The 19,380-nt window shown below is 40.1% G+C and overlaps 1 protein-coding gene across 1 annotated transcript in view; it reads right to left on the reverse strand.

Moving 5' to 3' along the window:
- Positions 1 to 6,099: 6,099 nt before the first annotated feature.
- Positions 6,100 to 19,380, reverse strand: part of LOC129854881 (anoctamin-9) — a 33,928-nt gene continuing 20,647 nt past the window's right edge. Inside the window, exons 10-24 of the mRNA XM_055922011.1 lie at positions 18,714 to 18,774; positions 16,760 to 16,842; positions 16,490 to 16,594; positions 15,802 to 15,966; positions 15,523 to 15,559; positions 14,193 to 14,304; positions 11,991 to 12,048; positions 11,758 to 11,855; positions 11,290 to 11,486; positions 10,569 to 10,721; positions 10,120 to 10,267; positions 8,144 to 8,266; positions 7,739 to 7,832; positions 7,320 to 7,432; positions 6,100 to 6,313 (exon numbers count right to left, since the gene is read on the reverse strand). Coding sequence (XP_055777986.1) covers positions 6,298 to 6,313; positions 7,320 to 7,432; positions 7,739 to 7,832; positions 8,144 to 8,266; positions 10,120 to 10,267; positions 10,569 to 10,721; positions 11,290 to 11,486; positions 11,758 to 11,855; positions 11,991 to 12,048; positions 14,193 to 14,304; positions 15,523 to 15,559; positions 15,802 to 15,966; positions 16,490 to 16,594; positions 16,760 to 16,842; positions 18,714 to 18,774 — 1,563 coding nt within the window. The 3' untranslated portion in view covers positions 6,100 to 6,297. The remainder of the gene's footprint in view (positions 6,314 to 7,319; positions 7,433 to 7,738; positions 7,833 to 8,143; positions 8,267 to 10,119; positions 10,268 to 10,568; positions 10,722 to 11,289; positions 11,487 to 11,757; positions 11,856 to 11,990; positions 12,049 to 14,192; positions 14,305 to 15,522; positions 15,560 to 15,801; positions 15,967 to 16,489; positions 16,595 to 16,759; positions 16,843 to 18,713; positions 18,775 to 19,380) is intronic.

The raw sequence follows: 19,380 nt of genomic DNA on the forward strand, positions 1-19,380 counted from the left end.
GGTCCTGCATATCATGCCATAAAGGGCAACAACAGATCCATTTAGTATCAGCATCAATCTATCCTCTCTGTTTATTATCTATGCATAGTCACTTTAACTCTACCTATATGTACATATTACCTCAATTACCTCGACTAACCGGTGCCCCCGCACATTGACTCTGTAACGGTACCCCCTGTATATAGTCTCGCTATTGTTATTTTACTGCTGATCTTTAATTATTTGTTACTTACATTTTTTTACTTAACACTTATTTTTGTCTTAAAACGGCATTGTTGGTTAAGGTTAAGGGAGTAAGGAAGTAAGGTAAGGATTTAAGTAAGGATTTCAGTGTAAGGTCTACAGCTGTTGTATTCAGCACTTGTACAAATAAAATTTGATTTTAATGGGAAACACAGCAGGACAAATACAGTACAAACACACCCAGAGCTCTAAGAGATCTCTCTCTCTCTCTTTAATGACCAGTTTGTCAACATATTAACTATTGGTAATGAGTAGGCTGGGGTGAAACCTGCCCTGGGGAAACTAGATAAACCTTTCATAGTGAAACATGCCCTGAGGCAAGTAATTAAACCTCTGATCGCTGAGTAACCAAACACTTTCGTTTCATATTTGTCATCAACAACCTGTGCAGATCACTGTAGGCTAAACTATCATTCTGAATGCATAGACCTTTTAATAAAAATTTATAATTTTGCTAGAGACTATTCTGGCGTAACACTGAACACCTGAAAAGTATACATAAATACAATATTTTTTGTCTTACAAGTTGTATTTATTTTCAAATTAAAATATGCAAATGAGGCACACTCTCTTTAAATATGCGCTAATTTGCATTTTACGAGAATCCGTTTTTACAACTGTCACGACTTCCACCGAAGTCGTTTCCTCTCCTTGTTCGGGCGGTGTTCGGCGGTCGGCGTCACCGGTATTCTAGCCATCGTCGATCCACTTTTCATTTTCCATTTGTTTTGTCTTGTTTTCTTACACACACACCTGGTTTCCATTTCCCTCATTAATTGTTGTGTATTTAACCCTCTGCTCCCCCCCATGTCCTTGTGTGGAATTGTTTGTTTGTAAGTGCTTGTACTGTATGTTACTGGTGCGCGTCGGGTTTTGTACCCATGTAGGTTCTTTTGTATTGCCGTGGGTTTGAATTAAACTGCTCCGTTTATTACCTATTTCTGCTCTCCTGCGTCTGACTTCACTGCCACCAGTTCCGCAACCCTTACAACGAGACATTGCTTCAAGGCAGACTGTTTGTTGTATTTTATTGTGATAATGGTCATACTTTAACAGAACAGTTTATCAAAATATTGTCATTTTGCATATATTTACAGATAAGATTACACTTAAAAATCGAAACGACACAAGACATCATAAAAAGCCTCTGTATTAGTCTGACTGTAAGACCTAAGAACCTGTGTGTGGAATAATGTGAATGTACATCCTTTGAAGACTGAGAAAAATGAATTGGCGCACTGGGAACATGTCATTTTGAGAAAATGGCAGATAAAGATTGGCTAATTGTCACGCCCTGACCGTAGAGAGCTTTTTATATCTCTATTTTGGTTTGGTCAGGGTGTGATTTTGGTGGGCATTCTATGTTCTTTTTTCTATGATTTGCATTTCTGTGTGTTTGGCCGGGTGTGGTTCTCAATCAGAGGAAGCTGTCTATCGTTGTCTCTGATTGAGAACCATACTTAGGTTGCCTTTTCCCACCTGTATTGGTGGGTAGTTGTCTATGTGTAGTGGCCTACGATCACTACGTAGCTTTACGTTCCTTTGTTATTTTCTTGTTTTTTTTTGCCGACATTTAATAAACTAAAATGTACGCTCACGACGCTGCGCCTTGTTCCATTCGATGAGCGTGACAGAACTACCCACCACCAAAGGACCAAGCAGCGTGGAAGAGAGGACTGGACACGGGAGGACATCCTGGACAGCAAGGGTTCCTACACATGGGAGGAGATCCTGGCTGGAAGGATGTACACACGATGTATACATGATACATCTGGGAGATGTAGTATGGAGAGAGTTAAGCACATTGGCAAGACATCTTGCAGAAGAATGGAGAGGGTCTACATTCTACATTTCTACATCGTTTATACGTCGGCCAGGCAACAACATCCTAATCTGATGTCTCGGTGTCGTCTTGCCGATGTACAAAAGCTCTCCAAACGACATATTCCCTACGCAGTTTGATACGTTGACCAAAAGTGAGCGTGGTGACCGGGGACTAGTGTCAATCCATAACCACTTGATGTTATCGTAATAGCCGAATAAACGTGACATTAACTTGAATCTTATTTCTTCATTTTAACCACAAACAAAATAACTAGTAGTCTAGAATAATCCCGTGTAGTTTAATTGCTAGAGCATGGCCCTTAGAATGCATGGGTGGTGAGGTCAATTCACACGGGGCTCAAGTATGAAAAATATATATATGAAAATGTATGCACTCACTACTGTAAGTTGTGTCTGCTAAATGACTAACATGGAAACCACGTAGTTTTAAAAATTATTTTCAGTATTTAGCAGCTTTGACATGCATCTTCCAAACAGCGGCGGAAGGGCAAATGTGATCTAATGCCGACGTTAGGAGACATCTTGCCAAGGTGCGGTGGTGTAAAGTACTTAAGTAAAAATACTTGAAAGTCGTTTTTTGGGGTATCTGTACTTTACTATTTATATTTTTGACAACTTTTACTTCTGCTTCACTACATTCCTAAAGAAAATAATGTACTTTTTAATCCGTACATTTTCCATGACACCCCAAAAGTACTCGTTACATTTTGAATGTTTAGCAGGACAGGAACATTGTCTAATTCACACACTTATCAAGAGAACATCCCTAGTCATCCCTACTACCTCTGATCAGATGGACTCACTAAACACACATGCTTCATTTGTAAATGATGTCTGAGTGTTGGAGCATGCCCCTGGCTATCTGTAAATGATGTCTGAGTGTTGGAGCATGCCCCTGGCTGTCTGTAAATGATGTCTGAGTGTTGGAGCATGCCCCTGGCTGTTTGTAAATGATGTCTGAGTGTTGGAGCATGCCCCTGGCTGTCTGTAAATGATGTCTGAGTGTTGGAGCATGCCCCTGGCTATCTGTAAATGATGTCTGAGTGTTGGAGCATGCCCCTGGCTATCTGTAAATGATGTCTGAGTGTTGGAGCATGCCCCTGGCTATCTGTAAATGATGTCTGAGTGTTGGAGCATGCCCCTGGCTATCTGTAAATGATGTCTGAGTGTTGGAGCATGCCCCTGGCTATCTGTAAATGATGTCTGAGTGTTTGAGCATGCCCCTGGCTGTCTGTAAATGATGTCTGAGTGTTGGAGCATGCCCCTGGCTATCTGTAAATGATGTCTGAGTGTTGGAGCATGCCCCTGGCTATCTGTAAATGATGTCTGAGTGTTGGAGCATGCCCCTGGCTGTCTGTAAATGATGTCTGAGTGTTGGAGCATGCCCCTGGCTGTCTGTAAATGATGTCTGAGTGTTGGAGCATGCCCCTGGCTATCTGTAAATGATGTCTGAGTGTTGGAGCATGCCCCTGGCTGTCTGTAAATGATGTCTGAGTGTTGGAGCATGCCCCTGGCTGTCTGTAAATGATGTCTGAGTGTTGGAGCATGCCCCTGGCTATCTGTAAATTTAAAAAAATGAAAATTGCACCATCTGATTTGCTTAAATATAAGAAATTAGAAATTATTTGTACTTTTACTTTTGACAAAGAATATTAAAGAAAATTACATTTACTTTTGATACTTTAAGTAAGAGAATTGGGTACTTTGTCCACCACTGCCAATATACAAACGCTCTCCATACTACATCGGCGAGATTACAGTACCAGTCAAAAGTTCGGACACCTACTCATTCAAGGGTTTTTCTTTATTTTTACAATTTTCTACATTGTAGAATAATAGTGAAGACATCACAACTATGAAATAACACATATGGAATCATGTAGTAACCAAAAAAGTGTTAAACAAATCAAAATATATTTTACATTCGAGATTCTTCAAAGTAGCCACCCTTTGCCTTGATGACACTCTTGGCATTCTCTCAACCAGCCAAACTTATGTCTGGGTACTGTGTGTGCTGTCTGTATGTACTGTATGTGTGCTGTCTGTATGGTCTGTATGTGCTGTCTGGGTACTGTATGTGCTGTCTGGGTACTGTATGTGTACTGTCTGGGTACTGTATGTGTGCTGTCTGGGTACTGTATGTGCTGTCTGGGTACTGTATGTGTGCTGTCTGGGTACTGTATGTGCTGTATGTGTACTGTATGTGTACTGTCTGGGTACTGTATGTGTACTGTCTGGGTACTGTATGTGCTGTCTGGGTACTGTATGTGCTGTCTGGGTACTGTATGTGTGCTGTCTGGGTACTGTATGTGTACTGTCTGGGTACTGTATGTGTACTGTCTGGGTACTGTATGTGCTGTCTGGGTACTGTATGTACTGTATGTGTGCTGTCTGTATGGTCTGTATGTGCTGTCTGGGTACTGTATGTGTACTGTATGTGTACTGTCTGGGTACTGTAATGATCTTGACTTAGTCAGCATTCTCGTTTCTTCTCATTCCGTGCTTTCAATAACAAGGCACGCGCTAGGATGAAATCATATATCATCCAGCTCTAGTGGACTAATAATTACATTTTAATCAAATAACTCTAACGTTTGACTTTCGGTCCAGCTGCTAGAATTACGTGCGTATCCTGTACGTGTTGTCACACTGATGTCTCACCTTTCAGCATGTTGGCATTTATTGTCATGCATGTTGTTCTGGAGGCAGCTCTGCAGAGTGGTCACTAGCTAGCACAGCCACAAAGTCATAAAAGCTGATTTTAAACCTAACTTTAACTCTAACATTTACCACAATGTTAACCCTAATTACTAGCCCTAACCTTAAATTAAGACCAAAAAGCAACAACATTTTCTCCTTATTTTTTAGGATCGGCCTATAGCCAACAGTAAACTATCAGAAGTACTGTAGGCTATCTGCTTACCTTTTACAGCAGTCCTCGTAATGAACGCTGAGTCTGAACAGGGTTTTTAATTAGAACAATTATCAAGTTACATTGAATATACTGTATAAAAAAAATAAGTAATGTGACTGAGTTCACAGTCCTTAACATGACTCGGCCCCCCATCCATCCAGGTACAAAGCTATGTTTTATTTAACATACTTATTTTATCCATTATTTAACTAGGCAAGTCAGTTAAGAACAAATTCATATTTACAATGACAGCCTAGGAACAGTGGGTTAACTGCCTTGTTCAGAGGCAGAATTACAGATTTTTTTTAACTTTTCAGCTCAGCGATTTGATCTAGTAACCTTTCAGTTAGAGGCCCAACGCTCTAACCACTAGGCTACCCTGTAGGTCATTGGTAGTACATAAATAAACAACGGTGTCTCTTTCGTTAAGTTAAAGTGAATGTGTTATGTCTCATAACATGAATCATATCTCAGTGCTTAAAATAATATATTACATTTCCTGTCCACAGTTGATTAGCATAAGTATCTCACTATAACATAACATACCACTATGTTGCATACCATGCCACAACATGCCTGTACTGAACGATAAACAAGATGATTTAACAGCAACAACAAAACAAACAAAAACATTGTGCAACTTCATGAAATATATAAAAAAATAATAACATCTAGAGGTGTTGTCTGTTTACATTAAGACAATATTTTATATATATTTTTCTCTCTTATAAGAAACAATAACTACATCTAGGGTCAGAAGTCACATGGCCAGCACTCTGACATCATCTGACACAAAAACAACAAATACAAACCAATAAAACCCAGGCGATAAGCTCTCTCTCTCTCTCTCTCTCTCTCTCTCTCCTCTCCTCTCTCCCTCTCTCTCTCTCTCTCTCTCTCTCTCTCTCTCTCTCTCTCTCTCTCCTCTCTCTCTCTCTCTCTCTCTCTCTCTCCTCTCTCTCTCTCTCTCTCTCTCTCTCTCTCTCTCTCTCTCTCCTCTCTCTCTCTCTCTCTCTCTCTCTCTCTCTCTCTCTCTCTCTCTCTCTCTCTCTCTCTCTCTCTCTCTCTCTCTCTCTCTCTCTCCTCTCTCTCTCTCTCTCTCTCTCTCTCTCTCTCTCTCTCTCTCTCTCTCTCTCTCTCTCCCTCTCTCTCCCTCTCTCTCCCTCTCCCTCTCTCCACACACAAACATGTCCTCCATAGTGCTGGTAATCACATCTGAGCGGATACTGTGTCCATGTGTTTTCCAGACATCACAATGTCAACATTAGAATGCTCCAAACACTGTGGCGATGTTGTCATACCTCCGATGAGCTGTAAGGACCACAAGTACATTCTTTAATTCTGAACAACATAGGAGGGAAAGAGACATTTAGCAATAGCAAATGCTGAATTTGACAAAAGGTTATATAGGGTAAGACTTCCTATATATATATATATATCCTCTTCAGAATGCATTATAAACACATTTATAAGGCCTCATAAGGTATACATAGTGTATTAAAATGCTCTATATAGGCACTAATAGATATATAATTCCTTAGTATAACAATTTAACACTCTAAATACATTAAAACTTCTATTTACGTACCTTGCAGGTCATTTTTTGTTTCCACATATGGCTATATGTCTACAGTATCAGATTACCTGAGTTTAGGGCTCCAAAGCTACAGGTAATTTACCAAAGTTACCGGAATCTTCTGTCATTTTGATAATTAACAGAAAATATATGTCAATCTATCGTAACTTTGGTAATTTAAATCACTTTTAGAAAATGTATTAACATATATTATTCATTTTTTATATTGTCAATGAGTTTCTAGTAGATAGACCATATGGTTCAAGAGAAAATAGCCTATTTAATGATTTTTTAAAATATATACATATAATCAACAATGGCATTATTTTCAACTAACTCTGAAACTCTTCCAACTATTCACTTTTTTCACAACCATTTTGAAGCCAAAGCATTGACAACAAATACATATTGACAGTTAAATAAATGTGTAAAAAATATATAAAGGATATTAAAATATTAAAACGCCAAATGGTATTATATTTAGGTTAATGTTTTACAGCTTTGTCATTCTATTTTTTATTTTAAAATCATCTTATTAAATTATTTTATATATTGTACATGTGATAAGGCCACACAGAGGGCCAGAGACAATTACAGACACCTGTGTTAATCTGAAGTACTTCTAAAAGAATGTCTTGTGATAGATTACATAAAATCCTTGGAACGATACCATAATTATGGTAGTTTCCTGGTAAACTTTGAACATTTCCTGTAATATTCCCCCTCCCTTTGAAACCTTACCTGAGCTCTTGCTTCAACCTGTTGAGTTTATCAAAGAGCCTTTGATTCTTGACATCCAAGGGAACGCTGGGAACAAACCAGGCTGTGATGAACTTACATATGACCACCACATGCTGTGAACAGAGAGATGATGAGGACAGGGTCGGAAGAAAACATTCATATTCAGTTAATAATACGCAATTGGAAATTGGAATCCATTTAGTTAGTCTACCTTTTAATTAATTACATAGACCTTGATGAAAAGGTAAATGAGAAAGCCAAAACAAAATCATACAAAGCAAGACTACACGGTGGCCATTTTACAAATGTCTACATATCAACTATCAAATAAATGGCAAAGTTACTTCGCTCAATTTTTTACTGTGAGTCAAGACAAGAAATAGTCTACAAATTAGTTGAGCTAAATATTTCTATCTTACCTCAAATAGGATGACAAAAGCAAAGCGCACTGCTAAAATGAGCCAGAACTGAGGAGTCAAGCTGTAGTCTTCATTACTTCTATAATCTTTATAACTGGCGACAGAGAGAGAAAACACAGACATTCAAATACCAAATCGATGACGAAGCGGAGAATCCTTGGAGGGATCAATGGAATGAACCAAGGACAAGTACTAAACATATGCAAACGAATAAAAATAAAAAAAATTTTTTAAATTATCATTAATTTCCTAGTGTAAAGGCACAACTTATGCATGTTTCTTTTCTTTCCTTGTTTCAATCAATTCTATAAATAATACTGATACATCCTCTGGACGATCCCTGTTTAAAAATGGACAACATGGACATCATTCCGGGCTGATTAAGGGCTGGTGAGGGGTGTGAACCTGCAGTAGGAGACGTTCTGTCCGCTAGGCGTCACCATCTGGTCTGGTGAGAACTCATTATAGATTCTCTGGTCGTTCATGTACACTGTGGACAGGCTGTTGTTGATGTAGCCGGCCATGCAACTATAGGACAAAGAGAACATACAGGAAGAAATATTGTCACTATTAGCAAACATGTAGCCTGAAGGGCTCACACAACTGGCAACATTTACCGTATTTTTTATTTAACTAGGCAAGTCAGTTAAGAACAAATTCTTATTTAAATTACGGCCTACCAAAAGGCCTACCAAAAGGCAAAAGGCAAAAGGCCTCCTGCGGGGACGTGGGATGGGATTAAAAACCCCACACATAACAACAACATGGTAGCAACACCACATAACAACAACATGGTGGCAACACCACATAACAACAACATGGTAGCAACACCACATAACAACAACATGGTAGCAACACCACATAACAACAACAAGGGTAGCAACACCACATAACAACAACATGGTAGCAACACCACATAACAACAACATGGTAGCAACACAACATGGAAGCAACATGGAAGCAACACCACATAACAACAACATGGTAGCAACACCACATAACAACAACATGGTAGCAACACCACATAACAACAACATGGTAGCAACACCACATAACAACATGGTAGCAACACCACATAACAACAACATGGTAGCAACACCACATAACAACATGGTAGCAACACCACATAACAACAACATGGTAGCAACACCACATAACAACATGGAAGCAACACCACATAACAACAACATGGAACCAACACCACATAACAACAACATGGTAGCAACACAACATAACAACAACATGGAACCAACACCACATAACAACAACATGGTGGAAACACCACATAACAACAACATGGTAGCAACACCACATAACAACAACATGGTGGCAACACCACATAACAACAACAAGGGTAGCAACACCACATAACAACAACATGGAACCAACACCACATAACAACAACATGGTGGAAACACCACATAACAACAACATGGAACCAACACCACATAACAACAACATGGTAGCAACACCACATGACAACAACATGGTAGCAACACCACATGACAACAACATGGTAGCAACACCACATAACAACAACATGGTAGCAACACCACATGACAACAACATGGTAGGAACACCACATAACAACAACATGGTGGAAACACCACATAACAACAACATGGTAGAAACACAACATGGTAGCAGCACAACATGGTACAAACATTATTGGGCAGACAACAGCACAAAGAGCAAGAAGGTAGATACAACAATACATCATACAAAGCAGCCACATCTGTCAGTAAGAGTGTCCATGATTGAGTCTTTGAATGAAGAGATGGAGATAAAACTGTCCAGTTTGAGTGTTTGAATGAATGCTTGTGTTCCAAATGGGGCCCTACAGGCCCTGGTCAAAAGTAGTGCACTATATATATATATTGAATAGGGTGCCAATTGGGACATACATAGCCAGTGACACAAACCCGTTCCCATTCATAACAGGAACCACCAACAGCTCAGTAGGTTAGAACATGTAGCGTTATACATTCATTTATTTACAATTTAAATTTAAATAAGGCAATTCAGTTAAGAACAAATTCTTATTTCCAACGACGGCCTACACCGGACGACGCTGGGCCAATTGTGGGCCGCCTTATGGGACTCCCAATCGCGTCCGGTTGTGATTCTGCCTGGATTTGAACCAGGGTGTCTGTAGTGACACCTCTAGCACCGAGATGCAGTGCCTTAGACTGTTGCGCCACTAGGGAATGGTTAACGACATATGTGGTAATAATGGAAATTATCTACACACCAGGGTTAGGATCAATTCCATTTGAATTCAGTCAATTGGAATTTCAGATGACTTCCTGAATTGAAATGGAATTGAGCCCTAACCCTGCTGATACCTGCTGCAACCATCGAGTCAGAATGGACAGACGTACTCCATATCCGTGACTGTTCCATTGGCACATGGTCCATAATTGTAGCGGTATACAAGGCGGGGGATGAAATCTGAAGATATCCCAATAACCAGGCCGTTGGCGATGACTGCCAACACACCGATGGCCTCCAACACATCTGTCCATACACCTAAAGGGTAAGAAACAGAAGACAACACATACATTGCAAAGTGAAATGATATAGTATACCTATACATGTCATGGTATTATATAGTATACCTATACATTATATAGCTATAACCTATAGTTCCATATTACAGAAAAATATGCCATTTCCAAGCTAACAAGGAAATTGATAACATGCTCATAAAAACATTTTTTTAAACCAGATTGTCAGATGTACTCTACACTGTGAAGACCTCGTTTATATTTAACCAGATTATCAGATGTACACTGACGAAGACCTCTTTCATTAACGTCCTGTTTCTCACCGATGTCGTTGGTCTTCTTGGGTACCATCCTGCGCTCCAAACTGACCATCTTGATGGCGTCGAGGCGTATCTCTATGATGTTGTTGATTAAGGCCAGCAGGGGAGCCAAGGGGAACGCCGCCACAAAGATGGTGGTGAAACTGAACTGGAGAACTGGGCAGGGAACAAAACAATAACATTTAGTCTCAAACTAACTATGACTTCAATGACTTGTACAATGACTTGTACCCACAAAGCATATGGCCTCTGGTCCAATATTCACACTAACGCACCACTTACAATGACTTGTACCCACAAAGCATACGGCCTCTGGTCCAATATTCACACTAACGCACCACTTACAATGAAGCCATGTATTGTGCATGTGTAGCAGAAGGCATCACTACTGACTTCCTGAGACCAAGGAGGAGCACAGTTTCCTGTGAAATAGCTTGGTTTTTTGCGTCAGTGGTATTGATGGTGCTACTTGAGTGTGTTGTGTTGACCGGTTTGCGTTCTGAGCGGTCCTGTTAAGGTCATTTGGTAGAGAGCATGGCAACGCCAAAGTTGGTGGGTTCGATTCCAGGGACCACCCATACGAACAATGTATGACTGTAAGACTCTTTGGATAAAAAGGGTCTGCTAAATGGTATATTAAATACGTTATACTAGTGTGGATATTAGAACATAACCTCTGAATAGGCTGACCCCTGACCCCTTGCCCTGGTCATCTGTGACGTACCCATCTCCAGGAACTCATTGAAGAGACTGAAAGAGTTCACGTCGTTGAGACGGTAGTTTCTTAGCCAATCACTGAGCTTGCAGATCTCACACAGCTCTTCCCACCGATTGGTCTGTTGGTCTGCCTTCTTGTAACAGTGGGAACACTTCCTCTGTAGCTTCTTAGTCCTCCGCCTCTTTAGCCACCTGTTGAACCAGCTGTACACACAGACAGGAAACGGCTCTGAATGATGGACCTGGGCACTCAAATGGACAGACCATTCAATATAGGGTCATGGTCTGGTTTAGTGGGAGCTCTGCCAACCCCTGACCACACATTTCTCTCGGAGGCAGTCCTAGCACTAACTTTAAGTATCACCTGTTTCATTCATGTCTAACCCAAATCTGTCCATAACAATAAGATATGTAAAATCAACTTTCCCTCATCAACATACACCGCAGCAATGTACTTGTGTTGTTGTAGACTTACGGGCCTCCGAACTCAAAGACGTTGCTGATCGTTTGTTTCAGAACCATAATGATGGCCATCTGGATGAACAGGTCTGTGAGGCAGCCACTGGGGTGGCACTGCACGGGGACGACACGGGGACGACATACAGCATTTAGCTAGCATCAGGTAAATTTCCACTCCCATTTCAACAGTATTTGTGAAGGATAATCAAATTGTTAAAAATGTTCCTGGATCCCTTCAGGATCCCTCACCTCCTCCAGCCTCCACTTCCCTGCTATCCGCACGTAGCCACCGGGGTGTCCATTTATCCTGAGAAGAGCAGCCAACATGTCACTACTGTAATTTATCCAACATGTCACTACTGTAATTCATCCAACATGTCACTACTGTAATTCATCCAACATGTCACTATTGTAATTCAACCAACATTTTACTACTGTAATTCATCCAACATGTCACTACTGTAATTCATCCAACATGTCACTACTGTAATTCAACCAACATTTTACTACTGTAATTCAACCAACATGTCACTACTGTAATTCATCCAACATGTCACTATTGTAATTCAACCAACATTTTACTACTGTAATTCATCCAACATGTCACTATTGTAATTCAACCAACATTTTACTACTGTAATTCAACCAACATTTTGCTACTGTAATTCAACCAACATGTCACTACTGTAATTCATCCAACATGTTACTACTCTTAACTTCATCCATCATGTCACTACTCTTAACTCCATCCAACATGTCACTACTGTAATTCACCCAACATGTCACTACTCTTAACTTCATCCAACATGTCACTACTCTTAACTTCATCCATCATGTCACTACTCTTAACTTCATCCAACATGTCACTACTGTAATTCATCCAACATGTCACTACTCTTAACTTCAACCAACATGTCACTATTCTTAACTTCATCCAACATGTCACTACTCTTAACTTCATCCAACATGTCACTACTGTAATTCATCCAACATGTCACTACTCTTAACTTCATCCATCATGTCACTACTCTTAACTTCATCCAACATGTCACTACTCTTAACTTCATCCAACATGTCACTACTGTAATTTAACCAACATGTCACTACTCTTAACTTCATCCATCATGTCACTACTCTTAACTTCATCCATCATGTCACTACTCTTAACTTCATCCAACATGTCCCTACTCTTAACTTCATCCAACATGTCACTACTGTAATTCATCCAACATGTTACTACTCTTAACTTCATCCAACATGTCACTACTCTTAACTTCATCCATCATGTAATTACTGTAATTCATCAAACATGTCACTACTCTTAACTTCATCCATCATGTCACTACTGTAATTCATCCAACATGTCAGTACTCTTAACTTCATCCAACATGTCACTACTCTTAACTTCATCCATCATGTCACTACTCTTAACTCCATCCAACATGTCACTACTGTAATTCATCCAACATGTCACTACTGAAATTCATCCAACATGTCACTACTCTTAACTTCATCCAACATGTCACTACTCTTAACTTCATCCAACATGTCACTACTCTTAACTTCATCCAACATGTCACTACTCTTAACTTCATCCATCATGTCACTACTCTTAACTTCATCCAACATGTCACTACTGTAATTTAACCAACATGTCACTACTCTTAACTTCATCCATCATGTCACTACTCTTAACTTCATCCAACATGTCACTACTCTTAACTTCATCCAACATGTCACTACTCTTAACTTCATCCATCATGTCACTACTCTTAACTTCATCCAACATGTCATTACTCTTAACTTCATCCAACATGTCACTACTGTAATTCATCCAACATGTCACTACTCTTAACTTCATCCAACATGTCACTACTGTAATTCAACCAACATGTCACTACTGTAATTCAACCAACATGTCACTACTCTTAACTTCATCCAACATGTCACTACTGTAATTCAAACAACATGTCACTACTGTAATTCAACCAACATGTCACTACTCTTAACTTCATCCATCATGTCACTACTGTAATTCAAACAACATGTCACTACTGTAATTCACCCAACATGTCACTACTCTTAACTTCATCCAACATGTCACTATTCTTAACTTCATCCAACATGTCACTACTGTAATTCACCCAACATGTCACTACTCTTAACTTCATCCAACATGTCACTACTCTTAACTTCATCCAACATGTCACTACTGTAATTCATCCAGCATGTCACTACTCTTAATTGCATTGACAAAGTGTTATATGCACACCTATGGTTTATTCAGCTGCTCCGGGAGTGAAATCTCATCAACAAAAAGGAAGAAACTCCAGCACAGGATGCTCCACAAACAATGTAACGGAACTCAAACCTCTCAGGCTGTTTCTTTCTCTTCTCTACGTTCACAAACACTCTTCATCATACCAGATGATTAGACTGAGGAGATCTCACCTGCCCAGGAAGAAGGCAACGTAGAAGAGAGAGGAGAAGAGGGTGAAGAACTGGAAGGTGAACATCTTGACGGTGAAGCTTCTCTCAGAGGCAGCAAACGACTGATTCTCCTCTGAAAGACAAACCAAATGTGAACACTTGTAAATCGCAACCACACCACAAAATGACAGTCTACAGAGTAACTTTCAAAATGTAGTCCCTCCAGGATTCTTGCGATTCTGTGATCGCAAAATGTTTTGCAAAACCAACAATTCCCCGCATATTATGGGAGGCTTGCAAATTTGACAAATCACGGAACTATTTCTGCATAATGCGGTTCAATCAAGCCACACGTCAACAAACCTTTTCCCTCCGTCAGCGCATTTTCGCAACAAATTGTACAAAATCCTTGCATATTGCCATGCAAAATATCCAAATTGGACCAAATCCTTGCATATTGCCATGCAAAATATCCGAATTGGACCAAATCCTTGCATATTGCCATGCAAAATATCCAAATTGGACCAAATCCTTGCATATTGCCATGCAAAATATCCGAATTGGACCAAATCCTTGCATATTGCCATGCAAAATATCCAAATTGTACAAAAGCCTTGCATATTGCCATGCAAAATATCCAAATTGGACCAAATCCTTGCATATTGCCATGCAAAATATCCGAATTGGACCAAATCCTTGCATATTGCCATGCAAAATATCCAAATTGTACAAAAGCCTTGCATATTGCCATGCAAAATATCCAAATTGGACCAAATCCTTGCATATTGCCATGCAAAATATCCGAATTGGACCAAATCCTTGCATATTGCCATGCAAAATATCCAAATTGTACAAAAGCCTTGCATATTGCCATGCAAAATATCCAAATTGGACCAAATCCTTGCATATTGCCATGCAAAATATCCGAATTGGACCAAATCCTTGCATATTGCCATGCAAAATATCCAAATTGTACAAAAGCCTTGCATATTGCCATGCAAAATATCCAAATTGGACCAAATCCTTGCATATTGCCATGCAAAATATCCGAATTGGACCAAATCCTTGCATATTGCCATGCAAAATATCCAAATTGGACCAAATCCTTGCATATTGCCATGCAAAATATCCAAATTGGACCAAATCCTTGCATATTGCCATGCAAAATATCCAAATTGGACCAAATCCTTGCATATTGCCATGCAAAATATCCGAATTGGACCAAAGCCTTGCATATTGCCATGCAAAATATCCAAATTGCCGCAGCAAATCAAGCATTTTTTGCACGCAAATATCACAAAAACTCCCCGCGAACTGAAAAGTACTTTGAATCATGTAAAATGTCACCAACCTATATCACAGAGTTTCAGCGACACAATCCTGTTGACCTACAAAAATAGAAGAACACAATCAGATAAAGGATAAAGGGTAAATGGTTCAATTACTAGCAGGATTACAGACAGGGAAATAGCCATGGGCCACACCCAACTCATCAATCTGTACACACACACACACACACACACACACACACACACACACACACACACACACACACACACACACACACACACACACACACACACACACACACACACACACACACACACACACACACACACACAGTGTGTACCCGTGTCATGATGGTGATGGTGAAGTAGTGTAGCACTGCTCCTAGTATCACAGCGGCCGTGTTGGAGTGGTCACTCAGGAACTCCCATGATCCTTCAGCCAACATCACCGTGGCAACCACCCGGAACACCACCAGGGCATGGGCCAGGCCGATGATCAGCAGCAGCTATAAAAACATTCTCTTTAGGAAATACTGCTCAGAACTGTCCCTATATGGAGCTGTCCCTATATGGAGCTGTCCCTATATGGAGCTGTCCCTATATGGAGCTGTCCCTATATGGAGCTGTCCCTATATGGAGCTGTCCCTATATGGAGCTGTCCCTATATGGAGCTGTCCCTATATGGAGCTGTCCCTATATGGAGCTGTCCCTATATGGAGCTGTCCCTATATGGAGCTGTCCCTATATGGAGCTGTCCCTATATGGAGCTGTCCCTATATGGAGCTGTCCCTATATGGAGCTGTCCCTATATGGAGCTGTCTTGATACTGCTCAGAACTGTCCCTATATGGAGCTGTCTTGATACTGCTCAGAACTATCCCTATATGGAGCTGTCTTGATACTGCTCAGAACTGTCCTTATATGGAGCTGTCTTGAGATGAAGCCAGATTCATCTTTAGACCATAAGTTGTGGTCCAGATGTGCCTTTCAAACTGGTTTCAAACAAGCCGTTTGTAAAATAGGCACTCACTATAAGAGTGACCAGGATGAGGACCAGGGTGCTGCGTAGGTAGGAGTGCTTGTGTTCCTTAGGCGCACATTCTGCATTGTTCACTATTTCCAGGATCAGCTCCTCCTACAGATAGAGGAACATAGGGCTATTATAACACTCGGTCGACAACAATCCCACCACTTTCACAGGGCCCTATTCCAAGGGGTTCAGTCGGGACATGTACATATACAGATCAGAATCAGAAAACAAAAATTGACCAAAAAGAGAATGTGTTTAGCGAGACCATACCTCCTCCTCACACCAGTCGAACACCTTCCATTCACATGTATAGGAGGCTCTGTGTCGTTTCCAGAACTCCAGGAACAAGGTGGCTGGAGAAACAACGACAGCAGTACTGTATCTCAGCGCTAAAACCACAACATATCTGTAAGGTACTGCCGTATGCAAGACTTCCCCATAATAACATATCTTTAAGTTACTACCATATGCAAGACTTCCCCATAATAACATATCTTTAAGTTACTACCATATGCAAGTCTACCCCATAATAACATATCTTTAAGACTATCCCATAATAACATATCTTTAAGTTACTACCATATTTTATTTATTTTATTTATTTCACCTTTATTTAACCAGGTAGGCAAATTGAGAACACGTTCTCATTTACAATTGCGACCTGGCCAAGATAAAGCAAAGCAGTTCGACACATACAACAACACATAGTTACACATGGAGTAAAACAAGCATACAGTCAATAATACAGTGAAAGATAAGTCTATATACAATATGAGCAAGTGAGGTGAGATAAGGGAGGTGAAGGCAAACAAAATATATATATAAATAAATAAAAATATAAAAAGGCCATGGTGGCGAAGTAAATACAATATAGCAAGTAAAAAAAAAAATAATAATAATAATAAATAAAAAAAAGTAGAGATAGAAAAAAGTAGAGATAGAAATAATGGGGTGCAGAGGAGCAAAATAAAAAAATAAAAAAATACAGTAGGTAAAGAGGTAGTTGTTTGGGCTAAATTATAGATGGGCTATGTACAGGTGCAGTAATCTATGAGCTGCTCTGACAGCTGTTGCTTAAAGCTAGTGAGGGAGATAAGTGTTTCCAGTTTCAGAGATTTTTGTAGTTCGTTCCAGTCATTGGCAGCAGAGAACTGGAAGGAGAGGCGGCCAAAGGAAGAATTGGTTTTGGGGGTGACCAGAGAGATATACCTGCTGGAGCGCGTGCTACGGGTAGGTGCTGCTATGGTGACCAGTGAGCTGAGATAAGGGGGGACTTTACCTAGCAGGGTCTTGTAGATGACCTGGAGCCAGTGGGTTTGACGACGAGTATGAAGCGAGGGCCAGCCAACGAGAGTGTACAGGTCGCAGTGGTGGGTAGTATATGGGGCTTTGGTGACAAAACGGATGGCACTGTGATAGACTGCATCCAATTTATTGAGTAGGGTTTTGGAGGCTATTTTGTAAATGACATCACCGAAGTCGAGGATTGGTAGGATGGTCAGTTTGACGAGGGTATGTTTGGCAGCATGAGTGAAGGATGCTTTGTTGCGGAATAGGAAGCCAATTCTAGATTTAACTTTGGATTGGAGATGTTTGATGTGAGTCTGGAAGGAGAGTATGCAAGACTATCCCATAATAACATATCTTTAAGTTACTACCCCATAATAACATATCTTTAAGACTATCCCATAATAACATATCTTTAAGACTACCTGATAATAACATAAAAACAACAACATAAGTTCCAGATTTGTGTCTGCTATCTGGCCAACACCTTGTCACTCATTGTCACACCAAACGTCAAGACAATTCCAGGAGTTAGCAAGAGAGCAGAAACAAACTGGTAACCAATGATTCTTATTAGTACAGGTGTAGGATCTTAATTTGTTGCTGGGAAATGCAGATGAGCTTCGTGATTGACATAAATTCAATGAAAACCCACACTAACACATGGTTAAATTAACAGTATCCCACTTTTAATGTAACTTCATTTTGACCAAACCACAGATCAAGCAACATTATCGACTGAACGTTAAAATCCTTTTGCTGCAAGATTATTTAGTTGCAACAATACAGGTCAAATTGAGATCCTACATCTGTAGCTTTCTCAGCACTGAAAACATAACATATCTTTAGGGAACTACTGGAGTATATAGGACTCACCCCATACTGCCATGAACATAGTAGACATATATTTAAGGTAATATCATATGTATAGACTCACTCCATACTGCCATGAACATGGCAAACATAACCGTCCCCTCGTTGTCAAATAGGATGCTGACCTGTAGAGAAAGAGACGACACTTGTTAGAAACCAGTTCCACAACACATATTTTTGTAGTGTTCACACGCGCACCAGTTGTGGGTTTGGTGTCGAAAGAAGGATGCATAGACAGAAAATAATACCTACTGTCAAAATATAGTGGTGGATATTTGATTTAATGGGTCTTTTTTTGTTGTTGCTTCCACTGGTCAATGTCATCATGAACTCTACCAAGCACAAGGACATTGTAGCCAAAAACCCGCTTTCCTCTTCCAGTAGGCTGAAGCTTTTGGCTGCAAGTGGATCTTCCAGCAAGACAATAGCCCCCAAGCACACATCAAAATCTATAAAGAACATTTTTAGCAATGGGCATCTCAGTCTTCAGACTTGAACCCCATTGAAAACATGGGGGTTTGAATTGAAAAGGGCAGTCAGTCCATAAGCACAAACCGAAGGGTATCCAGCCTCTGGAAAGATTATGTATGTCTAAGATCCCTCACAATGTGAAACAAAAAAATACATCAGACAGAGAGGGAGGGTCGTCACGTCTCCAATCTCATAAAAATACATCAGACAGAGGGAGGGTCGTCACGTCTCCAATCTCATAAAAATACATCAGACAGAGG

The sequence above is a fragment of the Salvelinus fontinalis genome, chromosome 5, assembly GCF_029448725.1.
Source record: "Salvelinus fontinalis isolate EN_2023a chromosome 5, ASM2944872v1, whole genome shotgun sequence".
Classification (NCBI taxonomy): domain Eukaryota; kingdom Metazoa; phylum Chordata; class Actinopteri; order Salmoniformes; family Salmonidae; genus Salvelinus; species Salvelinus fontinalis.